We start from the raw sequence: 17,866 nt of genomic DNA, 5'->3' as shown, positions 1-17,866 counted from the left end.
TGCCAGGCAAGACAATAGTGATGTCTCACAGGGCCTACCAATAGTTACTTCTAGACCTATAAAGCCTATAGGCTGCTATAGGGGAAATAGAAAGTGTAGTCCATGAGCAGGTATGCTGTACCACAGAAGAGCTTAATGAGTTTGCTAATTCACTTAATGGAAGTCTGGAGAATACGTTGTGGGTGTGGATTTTGGGTGTGGGATGATGATGATGGAAGAAACATTAACTAAATCATACCGAGTTTACTGATGTAGACCCACTGAGTGGAGGGGTCAGGGTTCAATAAGGAAGCTCACACAGTTTTGGATTGTTGTTGTTGTTGCTGTTGCTGTTGTTGTTGCTGCTGTTGTTGTTGCTATTGCTGTTGTTGTTGTATTAAAGGTGTCAGGGACTGGAGAGATGGCTCAGTGGTTAAGAGCACTGACTGCTCTTCCAGAGGACCTGGGTTAAATTCTGCCACCCACAAGGTAGCTCACAACCATCTGTAACTCCAGTTTCAACACCCTCAGGCAGACATATACCAATGCTCATGAAATTAAAAAAAAAAGTATCAAGACCTTGATCATCTGTGTCTTCCAGAAAATATCACCAGTAGTGCACTCTACTGAGGACATTATGCTGACTGGGCAAAGAGCTGGCGGTAGCAATCACTTTAGACTTGTTGGTAGCACATGTGCACATTAGAGGGATCCAATCAAAACCCAAGGTCCTGCTACCTCAGTGAAATTTCTAGGAATCCAGTAGTGTGAGGCACGGAGAGATATTCCTTCTAAGGTGAAGGATAAGTTGTTGCGTCTGTTCCCTCCCACCATTAAGAACCAAGCACAACATTTAGTGGCCCTATTTGGATTCTGGGGACAGCACATTCCTCATTTGGGTGTATGGCTTTGGCCCATACACTAAGTGACAAGGAAAGCTGCGAGCTGTGTCCGGGGCCTGGAGCAGGAGAAGGCTCTTCAGCAGGTCCAGGCTGCTGTGCAGGCTGCTTTACCACGTGGATCATGTGATCCACAGACCTGATGGCACTTCAGGTGGCAGTGGCAACAGGGATGCTTTGGGGAGTCGTTAGCAGGTGAATAGTTAAGTCACAGAGGAGAGTTCTGTTTCTCTAGAGAAACTTACATCTCAGTCACCTTCTCTACAGTTAGAATAGCCATTCTGAAAACGTGAGCGTCATGTTAGATTTTATACTTTGACTGTCAATTATATTGTTATGCATTAATCTACCACCAAAGGAAAAGGGGAAAGAAAAATTAATGACAGATTTGGTAAAACTGGAAAAACAGTAGCCAAAGCAATTTTAAAGAATAATCCTTACAAAAGTATCATAACGCCTAACCTCAAATTATACTGCAGAGCCATGGTGATGAAGACGGCCCGGTACTGACATAAAACAGATAGGGATGAAGATACATCAGCCCTTGAGGCTCTTCAAGGGGACCCAGGATCAGTTACCAGCACCGCACATGGCCGCTTACAACGGTCTGCACCTCCAATCCCAGGGCACCTGATTAACATTTCTTACCTCTGCAGGCACTAGGTCTGCATGTGGTGCACATGTGTACACACAGATAAAACTCATACACATAATTTTTTATAATTAAATAGACATATTTCAAGGGATCAATGAGAGGACCCAGAAATAAAACTCTAATAAAGTTAGACCCATTTGAGTTTTTGCAAAGGAGTGAAAAGCATACATTTGCAGGGACAGAAGATAGCCTATTTGACAGATGGTCCTGACAAAACCTGCTGTCTACCTCTAGGAGAATAAGGGAGGATTCATATCTTTCAACACTTGTCAAAAGTCAACTCAAAGTAAATCAAAGACTTTAATTTAAAACCTGAAATAGTGAGACTATTGAAAACACAGGGAATACTCCCTAAGACTGTTGGCAGAATTTCTACAGCACAGAAACTAGTCCCAAGCACCAACAGCCACTACCTGGGCCTGTCTGCAATGAAAAGATCCCCACACAGCAAAAGAAGCCTTCAGCAGAGCAGACGGACAACCCACAGGATGGGAGCAGGTCTGCACCAGCTATGAATATGCAATAAAACTGCAAATGCACAAGTGGGCTAATGAAGAAAGAGACGGTTTTCAAAAGCAGAAACAGAGGTGGCCAATAACTATTTTAAAAAGGGTTCAAGAATCCTAGCCTTCAAGGAGATGTAAACTATCTTTGAGATGCCATCTTATCTCAGTCAGAATGGCTCTTGTCAACAAATTTAATAGCAAATGTTGGAGACAATAAGGGGAATGGGGGACCATTATTCACTGCTTACGACCCATCTATACCTCCTGGGCATGTGTTCATGGAACTGCATGCCCTACACAGTACTGTTTACATGCTCATGTTTACTGCTGCCTGATTCACTCTAACAAAGGTCAGGAATCAACCTTGTAGTCTATCAACAGATGACAGACCAGGAAATATGGTACAAATTTAAACAAATACTTTCAGCTCTCAAGAAAAACCTCAACAATTTCATAAAAATGGGTGAGCTTCACACAGTCTCGGAAAGAAAAACCTATAATGTATAGACACAGATCTGGATACAGATGATATAGATATTTATGTCCATTGATGTGAACAAAAGCACATGGAGGAAGAGTGTAATTTAGAAAGGAGAGCAGGAAAGTAAATATTAGACAAAGAGAAAATTCAGGTAATGACATGAGTCGTGGGAGGATATAGAAGCTAAAATAATTTTTTAATAACCACTACTATTTATTTGGGCAGTTGGCTCAGTGGTTAATAACTCTATTGCTCTTATAGAGGACCTGGATTTAACTCCCAGCACCCACATGGTGATTCACAACTGAATGTAACTCCAGTCTTAGGGGATCTGATACCTTCTTTTGGCTTCTAAAGATACTACACATGGACATGGTACACAGATGCACATGTAAAAAATTCTCATACATGTAAAATAATAAATGTAAAAAAATCTTCAAAAGTAATCGTTATTATTGATAGTTTTATATTGATAATTAATTTTGTAAGTGATATGGTATAAAGCTTGATCACTGTTGAGAGCTAGGATTTTAAAAATGAACCGAGAGGTGAGAATCTAAGGCAGGTGGTGTTAGACAGAATCCTATTGTCCTGAGTTTGAATTGAAAATATCCTGAGAAATTATGCTGCATTCTAGTTCTGTCCCCTGAATGAGTTCCTGCACAATGACCAGCCACTGGTATGGAGCTTCTGCTAGATTGTAGCCTCTGATTCAGTCTGGAGCAGCCATAGTTCCACCGAGACATGAGTGGTTGAACTAGGGAGCAAGTAGGTGAGTACAGGCAGCCTTGTTACACTGAAAATAAGGAGATTACCAGAAAGCAGTGGAGTTGTGTCCAGAGAACAGAGAAGTTTGTAGTGGTCAAAATGAAAGAAGGTAAGCATCCAGAAGGACCGAAATATATAAATAAATTTAATACAAGAATTCAAATAATAAAGCTATGTAAGGGGCAGTATGATGTGGCTTCCTGCCCCTAGGTCAGAGCCAGCAGGGTGTGGGGCTTCACAAGTATTGTGGTTGCAGTGGGCCTAAGGTTTGTGCATATAATAGTAATAATAATAATTTTTAAATATATACTACATTTTTTCACATTCCTCCTTTGAGGAATGCCCTCTCTTCCAACATTAATGATTCCATCGATAATCAGAGACAGCACGAGTCCAGGAATTGAGGGTGTGGCGATGTCTTTAGCAAAATGGTAAATGCTGAGATCTTTGGGATGGCCCTGATGGCTGTGGAAAAGAACTCTAAAAACATGAGTTCAAAAATATGTGATTTTTCAACTATGTAATATATAAGGATTAATTGTATAAGGAGCTTCAAAGATCCAAAGGAACAGATGCAGCTACGAGCCAGTTTGTCAGAAAGCTATAGACAGGCAGACATAAATGCAGGCAGATTCCTGAGTTCAAGGTCAACTGGAACAGAGAGAATTTAGATCCAAGTGTTGTCAGAATGATAATTCCAGGACACTGCCTCATCCAACTATCTTATTGTCTGCTTGCGCTTGCTGTCTCTTCCTAAGAATTAAGGGGCTGGGGTCATGGGATGCAGATTCATGGGATAATCAAAAGGCAATTGGGGTAAAGACTGAATTGATATGTTAAATAAAGACTGGGCTTTTGATTTGCAAGAGATGAGCTATCCAGAGAGTTTTTAGAATAGCAAGAGAAAGCCAGAGCAAGAACACAAAGATCAGTCTGGAAAGCTGTCTTGAGCAGAACATAGGCCAGCAGCTTGGACCCAGGATTTGACTTTGAGTCATTTGTTTTTGCAGCTCTCCAACACCCCTTCTCTCAGAGCCCCTCTCCAAGCTGAGGCTGGTCCTTGGCTACATTCTATTGTTTCCCCTTTGCTAAATGCTTGAGAACCAAGTCTGTTTTTAATGGATATACTTGGAAGAAACCTGTTTCCTTAAATATGAATTACACTGAGCACAACCAAATAATTAATTGATCTGGGAAACTTTCTCTGGTATTAATAAAATTCAATTAATTAAATAAAATAAACCTAAGAAGTGTTGGCTTTGACTGTCACCCTTGTGAAAAGCCCCTAAATAAAAGGACTCCAGTATCACAGAAAGAGGGGCAGACGCCATGTAATTAGCCACTACTAGAAGTCTGCAGCGTCATGCGTAAGGAAATGGACTGAGAAGAAAATGAAATGTCAGTCTAGCTGAGCCTTGAGAAAGCTGAAAGTGGCATCATAAGAATGTGGTCTACCGAAACCAGACTCCGAGAAACCAAACCAGAAGATTCATCAGCAACAGAAATTGCAAGAAAAGATCAAAAGAGAAAATACAAGAAACTTAAAGACCTATCTACCAGTTTCAATACAGTATTTGGTGGTGTTTTTCACACACCTTTTATAAACAAGTGTTTAAGACACAGAGTTTGCTGTGACATTTGTTTCCCAGGATTGCCAGAAGCTACATCCATAAAGTCTCATCAACCTGACTGCCCAAATGTTAGCTGAACAAGTATGATGCCAATAGACATGACAACATGGTTGGGGCAAAGCTCACAAGGCCTCAACCCTTCGCAAAGACTACAGATAACTAAAGAACGGTGGGGGTAAGAGAGACCATCTTCCCCAGCACGCCAGTTGATTGCCCAATACCAAATGCTCAGCCCTGAAAACATACATGCAAGTAACGGTACTCTGACTGAGCGGCTTGTATGTGTGTAGTTAGAAATATATGTCTGTGTGTGTGTTTGCTTGCACACACACACACACACACACACACACACACACACACACACACACATTATAACAACTAATGAAAAAAAGAAGCCAAGAATGTAAAAACAAGCAAGGAATGGGTATACAGAAATGCTTAGAAGGAGGAAACAGGAGAGGGACATGCTATAATTATATTTATAATCTCAAAAATTAAAAACAATTTTTTTTCAAAAGAAGACAGGAAGCGAGGAGGAGGGAGTAGATCTGGGAAGAGTTAGGGAAGGAGTGGAAGGTGGATACGATCAAAACACATTGTATGAAATTCTTAAGGAATTTAGTGCTTTTTTTAATTAAAGAAATGGTGGCTCCTTAAGTAAGTTGCTGGTTATTCATGTAGGTGGGTAGTCTTGCCATTTTCTGAGAAAACCAAAACTTGTCTTTTGTTACAGAGGATCATGTTATCATGATTATGTGGTTAAAGCAAATGCAACATTGTTTCTGTTTCTCATTACTGTTTCATACAAATGTTACTAATGTGGTAGAAATAGCAGGTTTGCTACATTTCATTGTCTTCTTTCAAAGTCTCTGTTTGGAAGAGGATGCTTTACCCCTAACGCTCGGTCTGCTGTGTGTTTCAGATAGCAGAACTCGTGGCAGCCGAATTCTTTGATCAAGGAGACAGAGAGAGAAAAGAACTTAACATGGAGCCGGCTGTAAGTCCACTGCTTTGTTGGAATCCTTCACTACATTTTAATGCTAACTACTTGGTTTAGAGACAGGTTCTTACTGTGTATGTCACTCTGCTCTCTGTCATGAATCCTTTGGCCTCAGACTCTTGGTGCTGGTGTGACAAGGGTGTGACTACTCTTGCCTAAAGTGTATATTGCTTAACACTTCTATGACACCTTTCCTCAGGTTTACTACTTAATCAGTCTCTCTCTCTCTCTCTCTCTCTCTCTCTCTCTCTCTCTCTCATTGGATTATTTTTTATTTACATTCCAAATGTTATTCCCTTTCCTGGTTTCCTGGACATAAGCCCCTGCTTCCATCCTCCTCCCCTTCTTCTATAAGGGTGTTCCCCTCCCCATCCAGCCCACCCCCCATATTCCCCTACACTGGGGGTCCAACCTTGGCAGGAACCAAGGGCTTCTCCTTCCATTGGTGCCCAACAAGGCCATCCTCTGCTACCTATGCAGCAGGAGCCATGGGTCAATCAATGTAGTCTTTGAGTAGTGGTTTAGTCCTTGGGAGCTCTGGTTGGTTGGCATTGTTTTTCTTATGGGGTTGCAAGCCCCTTCAGTTCTTTGAATCCTTTCTCTACTTCCTCCAACCGGGTCCTGTTCTCAGTTCAGTAATTTGCTGCTAGGATTCACCATTGTATTTGACATGCTCTGGATGTGTCTTTCTCAGGAGACATCTATATCCAGTTCCTGTCAGCATGCACTTCTTAGCTTCATCAGTCTTATCTAGTTATATATATATATAATCCAATGAGTTTTTATATTGGATATATATATGCTACATGTGGGACAGGCTCTGAATGGCCATTCCTTCTGTCTCTGCTCCAAACTTTGCCTCAATATCCCCTCCTATGAATATTCTTGTTCCCTCTTTTAAGAAGGAGTGAAGCATCCACACTTTGGTCATCCTTCTTCTTGAGCTTCATGTGGATTGTATCTTGGTTTATTCGAGCTTTTGAGCTAATGTCCACTTCTCAGTGAGTACATGCCATGTGTGCTTTTCTGTGATTGGATTACCTCACTTAGGATGATATTTTCTAGTTCAATCCATTTGCCTATGAATTTCATGAAGTCATTGTTTTTGATAGCTGAGTAGTACTCCATTGCGTAGATGTACCACATTTTCTATATCCATTCCTCTGTTAAAGGGCATCTGGGTTCTTTCAGCTTCTGGCTATTTTAAATAAGGCTGTTATGAACATAGTGGAGCATGTTGGAGCACCTTTTGGTTATATGCTGGGTCCTCAGATAGTGCAATGTCCAATTTTCTGAGTAACCTTCGGACTGATTTCCAGAATGCTTGTACCAGTGTGCAATCCTACCAGCAATGGAGGAGTGTTTCTCTTTCTCCATATCCTCACCAGCATCTGCTGACACCTGAGTTTTGATCTTAGCCATTCTGATTGGTGTGAGGTGGAATCTCAGGGTTGTTTTGATTGGCATTTCCCTCATGACTAAGGATGTTGAACATTTCTTTAGGTAGTTCTCAGCCATTCGATATTCCTCAGCTGAGAATTTTTTGTTTAGCTCTGTTCTCCATTTTTAATAGGGTTATTTGGCTCTTGGGAGTCTAACTTCCTGAGTCCTTTGTATAATTTGGATATTAGCCTTCTATCAGATGTAGGATTAGTAAAGATCTTTTCCCAATCTGTTGGTTGCCATTTTGTCCTGATGACAGTGTCCTTTGCCTTACAGAAGCTTTGCAGTTTTATGAGGTTCCATTTGTCAAATCTTGATCTTAGAGCATAAGCCATTGGTATTTTGTTCAGGAAATTTTCCCCAGTGCCCATGTGATCGAGGCTCTTTCCCACTTTTCCTTCTATTAGTTTGAGTGTATCTGATTTGAGGTGGAGGTCCTTGATCCACTTGGACTTTAGCGTTGTACAGGGCAATAAGAATGGATTGATCTGCATTCTTCTACATGCTGACCTCCAGTTGAACCAGCACTATAATATGTTGAAAATGCTATCTTTTCTCCATTGGATGGTTTTAGCTCCTTTGTCAAAGATCAAGTGACCATAGGTATGTGCGTTCATTTCTGGGTCTTCAATTCTATTCCAGTGGTCTACCTGTCTGTCTCTGTACCAATACCATACAGTTTTTATTACTATTGCTCTGTAATACTGCTTGAGGTCAGGGATGGTGATTCCCCCAGAAGTTCTTTTATTGTTGAGTATAGGTTTTGCTATCCTGGGTTTTTTTGTTATTCCAAAAGAATTTGCAAATTGCTCATTCTAACGCTATGAAAATTTGAGTTGGAATTTTGATGGGGATTGTATTGAATCTGTAGACTGCTTTTGGCAAAATGGCCATTTTTACTATGTTAATCCTGCCAATCCATGAGCATGGGAAGTCTTCCCATCTTCTGAGATCTTCTTCAATTTCTTTCTTCAGAGGCTTGAAGTTCTTATCATACAGATCTTTCACTTGTTTGGTTAGAGTCACACCAAGGTATTTTATATTATTTGGGAGTACTGTCAAAGGTATCATTTCCCTAATTTCTTTCTCAGCCTGTTTATCCTTTGAGTAGCGGAAGGCTACTGATTTGTTTGAGTTAATTTTATATCCAGCCACTTTACTAAAATTGTTTATCAGGCTTAGTAGTTCTCTGGTGGAACTTTTGGGGTCACATAAGTATACTATCATATCATCTGCAAATAGTGATATTTTGATTTCTTCCCTTCCAATTTGTATCCCTTTGACCTCCTTTCATTGTCTGATTGCTCTGGCTAGGATTTTGAGTACTATATTGAATAAGTACGGAGAGAGTGGGCAGCCTTGTGTGGTCCCTGATTTTAGTGGGATTGCTTCAAGTTTCTCTCCATTTAGTTTAACGTTAGCTACTGGTTTGCTGTATATGGCTTTTACTTTGTTTCGGTGTGGGCCTTGAATTTCTGATCTTTCCAGGCCTTTTTCATAAAGAGGTGTTGAATTTTGTCAAATGCCTTCCCAGCATCTGATGAAATGATCATGTGGTTTTTATCTTTGAGTTTGTTTATATAGTGGATTACATTGATGCATTTCTGTATATTAAACCATCCCTGCATCCCTGGGATGAAGCCTACTCATGATGGATGATCGTTTTGATGTGTTCTTGGATTCGGTTTGCAAGAATTTTATTGAGTATTTTTGCATCAATATTCATAAGGGAAATTGGTCTGAAGTTCTCTTCCTTTGTTGGGTCTTTGTGTGGTTTAGGTATAAGAGTAATTGTGGCTTCATAGAAGGAATTTGGTAGTGCTCTGCCTGTTGCTATTTTGCAGAATAGTTTGGAGATCTTCTATGAAGGTCTGATAGAATTCTGCACTAAACCCTTCTGGTCCTGGGCTCTTTTTGGTTGGGAGACTTTTAATAACTGCTTCTATTTCTTTAAGAGTTATGGGGTTGTTTAGATGGTTTATCTGTTCCTGATTTAACTTTGGTACCTGGTATCTGTCTAGAAAATTGTCCATTTCCTCCAGATTTTCCAGTTTTGTTGAATAGTAGTAGTTGTAGTAGATTTGATGATTTTTTTTAATTTCCTCAAATTTTGTTGTTATGCCTCCCTTTTCATTTCTGATTTTGTTAATTTGGACACACTCTCTGTGCTCTCTGGTTTGTCTGCCTAAGGGTTTCTTTATCTTGTTGATTTTCTCAAAGAACCACCTCCTGGTTTTGTTGATTCTTTGTATGGTCCTTTTGGCTTCTACTTGTTTGATTTTAGTCCTGAGTTTGATTATTTCCTGCCTTCTACTCTTCTTGGGTGTATTTACTTCTTTTTGTTCTAGAGCTTTTAGGTGTGCTGTCAAGCTGCTGACATATGCTCTCTCCTGTTTCTTCCTGCAGGCACTCAGAGCTATGACTTTTCCTCTTAGCACTGCTTTCATTGTGTCCCATAAAGTTGGGTATGTTGTGCCTTCATTTTCATTAAATTCTAAAAAGTCTTTAATTTCTTTCTTGACTAAGTTATCATTGAGTAGAGCGTTGTTTAACTCCCATGTATATATGGGCTTTCTGTTGTTTTTGTTGTTATTGAAGACCAGCCTTAGTCCATGGTGATCTGGTAGGATGCATGGGATTATCTCTATCTTCCTGTATCTGTTGAGGCCTCTTTTGTGACCGATTATATGGTCAGTTTTGGCAAAGGTACCATGAGGTGTTGAGAAGAAGGTATAGCCTTTTGTTTTAGGATGAAATGTTCTAAAATATTTGTTAAGTCCATTTGGTTCTTAACTTCTGTTAGTTTCTCTATGTCCCTATTTAATTTCTGTTTCCATGATCTGTCCATTGATGAGAGTTGGGTGTTGAAATCTCCTACTATAATTGTGTGAGGTGCAACATGTGATTTGAGCTTTAGTAAGGTTTCTTTTATGAATGTAGGTGCCCTTGCATTTGGGGCTTAGCTATTTTGGATTGGGAGTTCATTTTGGTGGATTTTTCCTTTGATGTATATGAAGTATCCTTCCTTATCTTTTTGATAACTTTTGGTTGAAAATCCATCTTATTCGATATTAGACTCCAACTTGTTTCTTTGGACCATTTGCTTGGAAACTTGTTTTCTAGCCTTTTACTCTGAGATAGTGTCTGTCATTCCAAGATAGTGTCTGTCTTTGTTATTGAGGTGTGTTTCTTGTGTGCAGCAAAATGCTGGGTTCTCTTTATGTATCCAGTCTGTTATTCTATGTCTTTTTATTGGGGAATTGATTTCATTGATGTTAAGAGATATTAAAAAATAGTGATTGTTGCTTGCTGTTATTTTTGTTGTTTGAGGTGGAATTATGTTTGTTTGTCTCTCTTCTTTTGGTTTCATTGCAAGGAGATTACTTTCTTGCTTTTTCTAGATTGTAGTTTCCCTCCTTGTGTTGGAGTTTTCCATCTATTATCCTTTGTAGGGCTGGATTTGTGGAAAGATATTGTGTAAACTTGGTTTTGACATGGAATATCTTGGTTTCTCCATCTATGTTAATTGAGAGTTTTGCTGGATATAGTAGCCTGGACTGGCATTTGTGTTCTCTTAGGGTCTGTATAACATCTGCCCAGGATCTTCTGCCTTTCATAGTCTCTTGAGAAGTCTGGTGTATAGGTCTGCCTTTATATGTCATTTGACTCTTTTTCTCTTACTGCTTTTAATATTCTTTCTTTGTTTTGTGCATTTGGTGTTTTGACTATTTTGTGATGGGAGGGATTTCTTTTATGGTTCAATCTATTTGGAGTTCTGTATGCTTCTTGTATGTTAATGGGCATCTCTTTCTTTAGGTTAAGGAAGTTTTCTTCTATAATTTTGTTGAAGATATTTACTGGCCTTTAATTTGGAAGTCTTCACTCTCTTCTATACCTATTATCCTTAGGTTTGATCTTCTCATTGTGTCCTGGATTTCATGAATGTTTTGGACTAGGAGCTTTTTGCCTTTTACATTATCTTTGACAGTAGTGTAGATGTTTTCTGTGGTATCTTCTGCTCCTAAGATTCACTCTTTTATTTCTTGTATTCTGTTGGTGATGCTTGTATCTATGACTCCTGATCTCTTCCCTAGGTTTTCTATCTCCAGAGTTGTCTCCCTTTGTGATTTCTTTATTGTTTCTATTTCCATTTTTAAATCCTGGGCAGTTTTGTTCAATTCCTTCACCTGTTTGATTGTGTTTTCCTCTCATTCTTTAAGGGATTTTTGTGTTTCCTTTTTAAGGGCTTCTACTTGTTTACTTGTGTTGTCCTGTATTTCTTTAAGGGAGTTATTTATGTTCTTCTTAAAGTCCTCCATCGTCACCATAAAATGTGATTTTAAATCTAAATCTTGCTTTTCTGGCATGTTTGGATATCCAGTATTTGCTTTAGTGGGAGAACTGGGCTCTGATGATGCCAAGTAGTCTTGGTTTCTGCTGCTTAGGTTCCTGTGCTTGCCTCTCGCCCTCAGGTTGTCTCTGGTGTTAGCTTGTCTTGCTGTTGTTGACAGTGACCCGATCCTCCTGTAGGCCTGTATGTCAGAACTCCTGTAGACCTGTTTTCTTTCAGCTGGATCTGGGATCAGAGAACTCTGTTCTCAGGTGTGTAGATCCTCCAGGAGACTGGCTTTCAGCTCTCGGCACAGGCACAAACCCAAAGGGTCCTGCTCCTACGTCCCTGTGCCCAGAGGGCACAGATGGCACTAAGTGATTTCCTCCTGGGTCAGGAATGTGCACAGAATGTAGTAGTCTTCTCTGAGTCCTCAGGAGTGTCCTCACTTCTGAAGGTCCAGCTCTCTCCCCTATGGGATTTGGGTGCAGGAAGCTATGTGACTGGTTCAGTTCAGTTCCAGGAGCAGGCAGAAATCAGCAGGTTCCTGCTGCTGACTTCTGCTATATTCCTGTATCCAGAGGCAGTTTCCTCTTGTGCCAGAGATGTGGGCAGATGTGGGCAGAAGTGGCATTCTGTCCTGCAGTCTCAGGATTGTCTGCACTTCTGGGAGTTCAACTTTCTCTCCCACAAGATTTGGGTGCAGGGAGCTGTGGGATTGGTTCAGTTCAGTTCCAGGCACAGCCAGAAACCGGAAGTGTCCCATCCCAGAGGACTTCTGCCTTTGTGTGTCCTGAGTCTACCAGGCAGGTCACTTGGAGCGGAAAAGTTGATCTTACCTCTGCTCTCAGCTGTGTAGGCGCTCCTGGAGACTGGCTTTCAGCTCTTGGAGCAGGCAGAAATCCAAAGGGTCTTGCCCCAGACTGTTCCTAGGTCTCTGTGCCCAGGGGACACAGACGTCACTAGGCGATTTCCCCTTGGGTTGGGAATGTGGGCAGAGAGTAGTTGTTTCCTCTGAGTTCTTAGGAGTGTTCACACTTCTCATTTTCTCTCTTTTTAGAAGAATTATACATGATGATTACAAAAGCCATCTAGGAAGACAAACATTGCTTACACATCATGGCCCTGTATTTCCTTCTGGTTTGTCTGTAATAAGGTGCTTTTATTCTAATATAATCATAGGTGCATACGGATCATAATTATATGAAATATATGCAGCCACAACTTAATTCACTTCCTTTGCTGTCATATTTGCCATGTTCATTGTTACAAACAGCACCGTGATAACAGCTGCATTGCTCTTCTTTACTCTTCTGTGGAGATAAATAAACTTCCACAGGGGAGCAATGACTTCAAGGGTGTTTGCATAGCCACCCTTTAATATAAACGTATGCATCTCAGATGGGAGAGAAGGATTCTTCTCAAACCATTTATACTTCAGTTACTTCCTTCTCTTTGTAGAGTTGGGAATGTATACATATACATGTATGTGTATGTATGTACATATGTATATGTGTCTGCCAGCATGTATTTACATATGCTTGCACCCTTTAAGGTAACCACCAATTCATCTTTTTTTACAGCCAGCCTTTCCTGTGCACTTTGAATAAATGTAGACCTGTTTGTGTGTATTTTCAGGATCTAATGAACAGGGAGAAGAAAAATAAAATCCCAAGTATGCAAGTTGGGTTCATAGACGCCATCTGCTTGCAGCTGTATGAGGTATTTACAGAGAAAAATACTAGAAATACTAGATTGCTAAAGTTAGATTATGTTGTGAATTGAATCTGAAGTGCATTGAAAAGATTAACACTAGATGCGTATTTTTGCTTCTATGTCAAAAAACATAATTATCACTGCTATTGTTTCTTTTTGCTGACGAATGTGATGTCTGTACAGATGTAAAATGTAGGGATACATTTTACATTCGCTATTTTGCAAAGGCATTGACTCACTCCGGGTATAAATATCTACAGAGTGCCTAGGGTGTGCTGGACACTGACATTAATTTAGGGGATGCTAAGAGGCGCGTGCTGGTGCTGTCCTCGAGGGGGATATTTCCTGCATACTCTGTGGTAGCATAATCTTGCTAAAGCTTAATTTTAGCTTAAGTACAAAAAATTGTCACCCGACTTTTTTTTTCCACTGTCATATTATGAACATTTTTCTGGGGACATTTTAAAAGGAGGAGGTTACGGGAATACAGGCTCCGATTTCTACCCTCTGTCACTTTTACTTCTTGGCTTTTTGTAGCTTTTGTTCTTCCAGAAAAAAAAAAACAAAACAAAAACAAAAACAAAAAAAAAACTTCAGTGTTTAGATGTTTATTATCCCACTACAGAAAGGAGATCATGTCTTTGTTTCTAAAAAGTGCAAATGGATTTAAGTTTTATTTATTTGAGAAATTATCCTAGAGTTATCATAAAAGATTAAGGCCAGACAGAAACTACAATTTTCCAATCCAGACATTGCAGATTGAATAATTGGATGTGTAAAGTTCTCCTTCCACAGAGAGAATACTCACTCCAAATGTGTAGTTAGTGCAGACCCCAACTGAGAATCCAGTGTTTTTATCCTTATTCCAGGGTTCAGTGTTCTATTGCTGTGAAGAGACATCATGACCAAGGCAATTCTTATATAGGAAAGCATTTAATTGGGCTTGGTTTACAGTTTCAGAGGTTTAGTCCATTATCATTGTGGCCAGAAGCAGCCAAGCACGGTACTCGAGTGGTTGAGAAGTAGAGAACTACATCTTCATCCACAAGCAGAGGGGGAGAAGGAGGGAGGGTGGGAGGAGGGGAGGGAGGGAAGAGGAGAGGAGGGGAGAAAGGGGGAGAGAGGGGAGGGGAGGGAGGGAGAGAGGGAGAGAGGGAGAGAGGGAGAGAGGAAGGGGGGGAGAGAGAGAGAGAGAGAGAGAGAGAGAGAGAGAGAGAGAGAGAGAGAGAGAGAGACTTTGTCATTTTGAAACCTCAGAGTCCACTCCCAGTGACAAATTTCCTCCAACAAGACCACACCTCCTAATCCTTCTCAAATGGTGCTACCTCCTGGTCACTGAGCCTGTATGAGTCTATGGGGGCCATCTTATTCAAACCATCAAAAAAGCATGGACAGGTTTAATACAGTCTGCTAATTAGGATGAAGGGGGAGGTAGACCAGAAGACACCAAAGGAAACTGAGGAAAAGGCCACCACATGTGCACCTCTGCAGCACTGTTTCCCCACGGACTACAGGGTCCATTTGGTTAGTTTCCTCCTTTGTGTAGTTCTTCCTCAGAAGCAGCTAGGAGCGGAATTTTAGGTACCCTCAACCCTCCTCTGCATGACAGACACCTCCTTTGTTGGTTGAATAAAGAGCTTTTCTCAGCCGATGACACCCGTGGCTCTTGACTTTTCCCATCCCTGAAATCAATCGGAACGAATTGTGTTGTCAGAAGAGCCGTTGTAGACTCCGCTCTGTGGTACGGTTTGCACGTTCACTCGTTATGCTGTTGGGAATTCTGTATGATCTTAAGTAGTGTTTTACTTTTACGGTGAAAGTAGTACATTTTCACTGCAAAGCAAACAGAACGCCCTGGGAGGCAAACCGGAAGATAAAGTCGCTCACGGTCCTACTATTCAGAGGTAGCTACCGATGCTGGTGAGTGTGCCGTAAGGTGTCTTAAGGTCATTTAATAAAAAACTGGTTTTGAAATCCATGATATAACACACATAGCTCTGTGACAGAGGTGTGCCTGAGATATTTGTGACGACCATCAAATACTTATGATATTACTAAGCCTTGCTGTGACATTTGTCGTGTCTCTACAAAGAAAGCTACAGCAAATGTTCTGGTAGCTAAATGGCACTGTGCTTGGTATATAATAATAACCTTTATTAAAATCTTGCATTATAAAAGCACATTGTATAAAGCATTCTGTGGGAAAGCAACAGTACGGCCTCCCACGGCACCCTCCGGAAGCACCAGCTTGCATGAAGGGTAAGATCTACCTCAGTGAGCCCACACACACAGCTCGGTGTTTACCAACTTTTAAGATTCGTTTTTATTTTTAATTATGCGTGTCTTCTCATGGGTACCTGCAAAGGGGTACAGGCGTTCCTAGAGGCCAGAGGCAATGGACCCCTGGAACATTAGGCAGTTATGAGGCACCAAACATGAGAGCTGGGAACCAAACTCAGGTCCTATACAAGAGCAGTATATGTTCTTAGCTGCCAAGCCATCACCGCCACCACCCCCCCCAACGCCATTAAAATCCCCCAGTGTTACTTTGAAATACCTGTACTTTGTCTCTAAGTATGTCTCCTTAGCCAATTAGCGTAAGGGGAATCCGTGGCAAATACCCTGTGTATGGTTCTAGAACCTATGAGAAGGCCAACTGTGCCGCTGCTCAGGCAATGGATGTGGCCCTCGTGGCAAGCCTACAGCAGCGGCTTCTCTCTAGTTGTTTTCCTTTCTTTTCCTTAGGCCCTGACCCACGTCTCAGAAGACTGTTTGCCCCTGCTGGATGGCTGCAGGAAGAACAGACAGAAATGGCAAGCCCTCGCAGACCAGCAGGAGAAGACGCTCCTTAATGGGGAGAGCGGCCAGGCCAAGCGGGACTGACCTTCTCCCCCTCCTCCCCTCCCCCACCCCCACCGGGTGTTCGAACTGCCCTAGGCCTGGTTTCGCCATACACTATGCAGACTGTGCACTTTGCCACTGCTGTATTTTATTTTTGCACAACTTCTGAGAGCATGAGGTGTTTCAGAGATTGCTACCTACTCTCCGTGCTTTTGTTTTATGCCACTGAAGTGGAGCCGTCAGTCATGCCCACTCTAACACTTTGATAAGAACGGTGTAAACTGCATTCCTACACTCAGCTTGGTTATGCCTGGGGAGTATGAATAACCGGCCTTTGTGTTTCTGAGTCACCAGTCTTTCAAACACGTTAGGAATCGTTCTCGGAAGTGGGTTAGGGGTGAACTGAATGTGTCCTGGGACATTTAAAGCCATCCTGAAATTAACGCTGAGTGGATGTTAGGGAGAAATGAATGTATTTTAACTTGTTGGAAGTGTCTCAACCAAGTTAAAGAATTGTGAAGCCAGGAAATGTGGTACCTAATTGCTCTGCTCTCTCTGGGATGGAGAGAACTAGCAGTGCATCCCATCTATGTGGCAGAACAAACTTAAGCGACAGCCCATCCACGCAGTCTCCCTTCAGCGTGCAGTCTCAGCACTGCGCCTAACCCCCGGGCCAGATGATTCCTCCCCCCACTGACTGTCCTAAGAGAGAGTGCCTGTCAGACATGGGAGGGCCCTGGATAGCCCTCAGCCAAGAGAAATGTTTTACTTGAAGGTCTTTCTGACAATCCACTTTTTTAAACGCTGAAAACTTTTTAAACTCTCTGTTTTGAATTTTTCTTTTACTTCTCATCTCCTTAATTCAACAGTTTTAAGTTTCAACAGAGAAGTGGTCACAGGAGTGCCTGCCTGAAGGCAGATATGATGGCAAATATGTGAGTGCAAGTATGGTCTCTATTCCTTCTGTCACCTCAAATTGACAGGAAAAAATGAATAATTCTATGAGTAGGGGAGGTCTGTCTCCAATTGGCAGGCCAGACAATGAATTCAAAGGAGCAGTGTGTGAAAAAGTCTTCCTGCCCAAACAAAACAACGTTTAGTACTGCAGTGGGGGAAGAGTATCTGCTCCACGTGTGCAGGAAGGTTTGGGTCTGGGCAGAATTAGAAGGGTATGATTTCTTAATTCCCACCCTCTCCCCCAATTCTCCCAATGAGGGTGAAGTACTTGGTCTGGGTTTCTAGCATTAATTTGCCTTAAAATGGTTTCTTTCCCCTTTCCTCTCTGTTTAAAACTCACCATGGTCATTTTAATCCTGTGTATGTATATTTTATTGGGGTTTTGTTCTTCCTCGGATATGGAAGGGCAAGGCTGGTATTGCTTTGTGCTGGTCAAGGCTAGTCCAGGGAATTGTCACCCACTGCTAAATGTATTCTTGTTGTAATACGTGTATTTTTTTTCAGAATTTTATTTTATTTTTATTCCATGTCGTGTAGATGAAACCTGTAAGGTTGCTGTAATGCACTGGTGTGTAAATGATTAGACTTTCACTAATACTAATCATATCAGCAGTGAATATGCCTACGCAGAGTGTGGACGCGCTGCCTAGAGGACGCCCA

At 41.3% G+C, this 17,866-nt stretch overlaps 1 protein-coding gene across 1 annotated transcript in view; it reads left to right on the top strand.

Annotated features, from left to right (window-relative positions):
• Pde5a (phosphodiesterase 5A) overlaps window positions 1-17,074 on the top strand; it is a 137,620-nt gene extending 120,546 nt beyond the window's left edge. The window contains exons 19-21 of the mRNA XM_032897379.1: window positions 5,842-5,916; window positions 13,331-13,414; window positions 16,154-17,074. Of these exons, the coding sequence (XP_032753270.1) occupies window positions 5,842-5,916; window positions 13,331-13,414; window positions 16,154-16,291 (297 nt within the window). The 3' untranslated portion in view covers window positions 16,292-17,074. The remainder of the gene's footprint in view (window positions 1-5,841; window positions 5,917-13,330; window positions 13,415-16,153) is intronic.
• The last annotated feature ends 792 nt before the right edge of the window (window positions 17,075-17,866 follow it).

Source organism: Rattus rattus, chromosome 3 (genome assembly GCF_011064425.1).
Source record: "Rattus rattus isolate New Zealand chromosome 3, Rrattus_CSIRO_v1, whole genome shotgun sequence".
Classification (NCBI taxonomy): domain Eukaryota; kingdom Metazoa; phylum Chordata; class Mammalia; order Rodentia; family Muridae; genus Rattus; species Rattus rattus.
Note: the sequence above shows the minus strand (reverse complement) of the source record. Positions and strands in the feature narration are given on the sequence as shown.